Genomic DNA, 5,063 nt, shown 5'->3' with positions numbered 1-5,063 from the left:
ATGAAGCCCCCTTCAGACTTCACGCAGCACCCGGAGGTGAAGGGGCTGCCCTCAGGGAAGGAGAAAAAGCAGAAACCTATGATAACAGCCCTGATCAAAGGTGAGAAGCCCTACATTGAGTTTAGGCCTCGTTCCTCTCCTGGAGACCCTCCCCGTGCTCACAAAGGCTCTTCCACTGCACTGTCATGCTTTCCGGAGCCTTCCACACTTGCACTTCTAGATAGACTCTCTCTGGGAGAGGGAGGCTGAGGAAGCTGCTTGGCGTGGACAGCAGGACAAGTTTGGAAAAAGGCCAGCTAGGGGTGCCTTTATCCTGGGCCAGCTCTTGTCTCTTCCCTTGAACCAGCGTCTCTGGTGAGACTAATTCTGACCACCCTGTGAATGGTCACATGCTGGGAAGGCAGTAAGAAAACGCTGTATTTTCACATCAGCTTCTGTGCCTTGTGGTAAACTGAGGCCCTTTCTTGTCGTCTGTGAGCTGTGAGAGATGACAGGACCCATCTGGCAGCCTGTCAGGAGTTCCGTGAGGCTAATCCATAGGAAACACTTAGTTAAGCAAATGGCAAAGCATCAGACTTCTGTTCATTGTGTCTCTTACTGCTCCTGCTACGCCCCAGCCTCTCCCCAGGAAATTGCATCCTGTTCTAACGTGTCTTGCCCCAAGGAAGCTGGTGAGGGGAGGGTTTGGGGCCCTGTGACATTAAGGGAGTGCACAGACCTGATGCTCTCATTGGACTTCTCTGACCTAAAATCCAGATTGAATGCTGCCCTGCTTGCCCCCAGGTCCTGGGCCTGCTAAATATGCCCTGCCATCTTGCATCGGTTACACCAACCACGACACCTCCATGTTTCAGGAGCCCGCCTTTTCCCTGCTCTCCAGGCACTTGGAGAAGCGTGAGTGGGGCAAGTTGTTGGAAGATGGGAGAGCACAGGAAGCACAGGCTCTGGATCCTCAGCCTCTCTGAAGGACACAGTCAGTTGGCAGAGTGGGGCCTCCTTCTCTCTGTTCGGGCAGCTCTGGGCTCACTGGCCACAGCAGCTTACTGGGGTTTAGGGTTTCCCCAAGATCCCCAGAAGGCAGAGAGCAGGAAAGTCTGGGTTAGGATGAAAGTGCATGTTGGGACTTCGAGATCTAGGGTACTTGTGGGGAGACACACAGACCCCCTTCAGCTGGGGACTGCCCTAATATTGCATCTCTCTTAATATAGTTCTTAGCTGTCATTTCTTCTTAGTAAGCAGCTCCTTGGGAGGGGGGCTGGCCAACAGCTCACAAGGATTATTTATCTGCCAGGTTCTGGAGATAAGACAGGCATTCAAAGCCTGTCTCACAGAAAGGGAATCTAGGGATCCTGGCATACCCCTCTCTGTTCAGGCATCAGGTCTGGAAGTGGGCCAGGTGCATCACGAAGGCCTCTGGGGCTGACAGAGCATCTGTTCGGTTGTAGAAGCCAAGGACGTCTGCAACTCTGGACCTTACTCCTTGGACCCCAAGTTAACCCGCTTTGGCATGTCCACCTGCCCACGTGTGCCCATGGTGGCACGCATCTCCAGCATCCGTAAGCTGGGGTACCAGGGCAGAGGGGACTGGCATGGGGTAGGGAGGCAAGCAAGGGGGCAGGTTTACCCTTAAGCAATATGGCCGTACCAGCATTCTCAAGAAGGAAAGGACCCTGGGGGTTAGGTCTTTGTTCTGTCTGTGGACAAGAACAGATGTGGATGGATGATCCAGGAGCTGTTGCAAAGGACCAGTCCTGATGCTGGGAAACAAGTGTCTCTCCTACATATATTACTAAAGAGACCTGTGATGTCCTAGCACAATGTCACGTGGTTCTGGGGAATGGCACATATAACAGATGAATCTGTCTGGCTTCATTGTCCTGTGGGTCTAGAACCTTGACTTGGACCATCTCTGCCCCCTGCCCACCTTCACCTGTCTCTTTCAGGCCTGAACACCACCCCTGCGCCAAGCCACTACCATATTGAGAAGACCTGCCCTCCTGACGAACGCAGGGTGCCCCAGTACTCCTTCGGCTACCGGTGCCCCTACAAAGTGAGGGCCCCCACCCCTGCGCCCAACCAGTACCAGCTGCCGCTCCTTCTAGGGCCCAACTGTCCCGTCACCCAGGCAGCCCCTTGCTACAGTCTGACCTCCCAGAACAAGAACTGGTTCTACAAAGAGAACGTGGCTGGCGGCCCAGGCCCAGCCCAGCACACGAGGCCTGATCCCTCCGTCTATCAGAAGTGCAGCCCCAGCTACAGCATCGCCAAGCGCTTTTCCTACCCCATGGACCACACGCCACGGCCAGGGCCTGGCTCCCATGAGGTTCAGCAGGTGACTCTGCACAAGCCCCACGTACCTGCCTTCACCATGGGAGTCAAGCACTCCTCGCATCTGACAACCCTGATTGTGGACATCCACGACCACTGAACAGCATCGGGGAATCCCTCCCAGAAATTTTTGTTTTATACAGAATCGGCACTGGGGAGCCCTAGTCCCAGGAGCAGGGTTGGAGAGCTGCTGTGTCTGGCCCCAGGATATTGTACATAAAGACTTTTTGCTTATTTACCCTTTAGTTGTGCAAATACTTGGGTTTATTTCTCCAGAGCTATGCCCTTGGGTGAGGGGCCGGCCAGACCTTGTATAGGGGGGTCTCTGCCCTGCAGAAATTCTACTTAGCTTATGGTGAAAGGAACTCTGGGCAGAGTCAGAGAATGAGTTCAAGGAACACTGTGCAGAGAAGAGAGTGAGTTTTGGTTCTTGCTAATGCTGGAGGATCTGTGCACCACCCTCACTGGCTTCAGGCCTGCCCTTTGGACAGTGGGTGAAGGATATGGGCAAACTTGAGAATGTCAAAGTTCCAGTTCCGTCCAGCTCCACAACTGGGATCTCTCTAGGTGGACCAAGCCCCAAGAGACAGAGGGTGGAGGAGAGGATCTAATTGCATATGGTCAAGAAGGGGTGTAATCCTGGCTCAGGGACCCCAGAGATCGTGTGCGGTGAGCGGGACAGGTGGTGTAGGAGCAGGTGGGACCAGCAGGCTGGGTTGTAAGAAGCTGACCCAGAATGGGGGTGAAGGGGACTAACTCAGGGGACTTAGCCTTGTTCTCAGCAGCATGGGGTTGAAGTAGATGTGACACTTTCAGAGAATTCTTTAGGCAGCAAGAGAAAGTTGGATGGTCTGGACAGAGCCTGGAGGCAGCAGTCAGCATCTGGAGGAGGCTGAACACCCAAGCAGACTGCCTGGAGGATGGCCTATCCTTCCTGGTCCATCCCTTCAGGCCTCAGCAGCTCGGTTTGAAGGAGCACAACTAACTACAACTACTGGCCAGTAGGGGGCCTACTGCTCCCCTTGCCATCTCTAGGTGAGCACTCATCCTGAGGGGCTAATGCCTTAGCAGGTCTGGTGGGAAGGGGGCTGGGGTCTCTATGGCTGGCATTTGTCTTTCCTTGGCATCCAAATCCCTCATTTGGATAGCTCTTTGGTTCCCACAACTAGATCTCCTGGGTCCAGGTGTGTGTGTGTGTGTGTGTGTGTGTGTGTGTGTGTGTGTGTGTGTGTGTGTGTGTGTGTGTGCAGAGGAGGGTTTCCATCGTTGCTCTGTAGCTGGAGACCCCTGGTGGGGAGGAAGCCAGGCCTATGGAGGAAGGGGAAGTGTTACTTCCCCCCTATTCCCTATCTCCTGTCTGCCACTCCTACAGGGCAAAAGGGGCTGCTCAACCAGTGTCTGATGGCTGGTTAGAGCAATTGGCAAGCTTTCACTGAAAATCTAACATGAATATAAAATGCATGCTAGAGGGAGCAGGCGCTGTCTGTGGAAGATGAAACCAACCCAAAAACCCCCTCCCAAAACAAACCCTAATTTTACAAAGGGGCTTGCAGAGGAACCTGGTGGGACCTTCCCTGATTCTAGGCCTCAAACTTCTCCCCAGGTAATGCCACCCCACCTCCCGGCCTGAAGAGTTGTGTTCCCTTGGCCCCCCTTCCTTGGCCATGCTGGCCAGGGCAGGTGCCCAGAAGAGCAAGGAAACTGGGGACTGTCTTGTAATGAATTGGAAAGGTGTCATTTTGCCAATAACGTACTTTATTATGGTGACTGCAGAACTTAGTAATGTTTGGGCCAAAGGGGGTGTTGGGAGGACCTCCTTTAAGGGTGGCAGAGGGGTGTCTGATTGTTCCTTGCTCAGCTTAAGGCCGCTTTGGGACAATGAGGAAACTGAGGCCCAGAGTACTTTGTGTGTGTGTGTATATGTGTGTGTATGGTGTGTGTGTGCGTGTGTGTGTGTGTGTGTATGTGTGTGTGTGTGTGTGTGTGTGTGTATGTATCTTTTTGGGCCAAACCTGGCAGAACTCAGAGCTCACTCCTAGCTCTGAATTTGGGAACCACTCCTGGTGCTCTCTGGGAACTATAGGGGATGCCAAGGATCAAACCTGGGTAGACTATTGTTGCATTAAGCCCTTAGGATGGACTTGGATGGTGGATGGAGGCCTTCGTCCTTAGGCTCAGAACCACGTGGCTCCATCCTCCATTAACCGGCAGGTCATCATCTTCAGGTGGTCGCGGCAGGAATCAGACTCACTCAGACAGGCATCAGGAAGTATCAGCTTTCTTCACACCCTATCCACCACATGTGTGGCCTATATCATAACCAATTAAGCATCCAGCCATTCTTAGCTAGCCCTGCGTCTTAACACCTTTCAGCCATCTTCCCTTTGATCTCCATGCTGGCCAAAGACCAAAAAGACCTAATCCCCTGGCCCAAAGGCCTTATCTCACCTTCCCAAGACCACTCCCAGGAAATAGGTAAGGTGACGGAATATCCAGTTCCCAAGACCCCGCCCAGAAATGGGCGGGTCTCAGGTAGATATACCTAGATCCAGGGTGGAGTCACAGACTACGTGCAAATCAAGCTCCCTACTGCTGTCTATTGCTCTGATTTCTAGGAACTAACTTTGGCCATTTATATTCTCATGCCCTATCTCTAGGAATAGGCCAAGCACAGTGCATGGCAGGTTCAGTCTACTTCCAGAGTGATGACTCATTCAGGGTGAGAGTCTTGAGTT

The 5,063-nt window shown here is 53.1% G+C and overlaps 1 protein-coding gene across 1 annotated transcript; it reads left to right on the top strand.

Annotated features, from left to right (window-relative positions):
* On the top strand, positions 1-2,428 carry ODF3L1 (outer dense fiber of sperm tails 3 like 1). Its single transcript, XM_049782715.1, has 4 exons — positions 1-100; positions 784-894; positions 1,446-1,556; positions 1,944-2,428. The coding sequence occupies exons 1-4, from the start codon at positions 1-3 to the stop codon at positions 2,426-2,428; spliced, it is 807 nt and encodes a 268-aa protein (XP_049638672.1).
* The last annotated feature ends 2,635 nt before the right edge of the window (positions 2,429-5,063 follow it).

Source organism: Suncus etruscus, chromosome 1, assembly GCF_024139225.1.
Source record: "Suncus etruscus isolate mSunEtr1 chromosome 1, mSunEtr1.pri.cur, whole genome shotgun sequence".
Lineage (NCBI taxonomy): Eukaryota > Metazoa > Chordata > Mammalia > Eulipotyphla > Soricidae > Suncus > Suncus etruscus.
The sequence above is the reverse complement of the archived record's forward strand: the minus strand, read 5'-3'. Positions and strand labels throughout refer to the sequence as shown.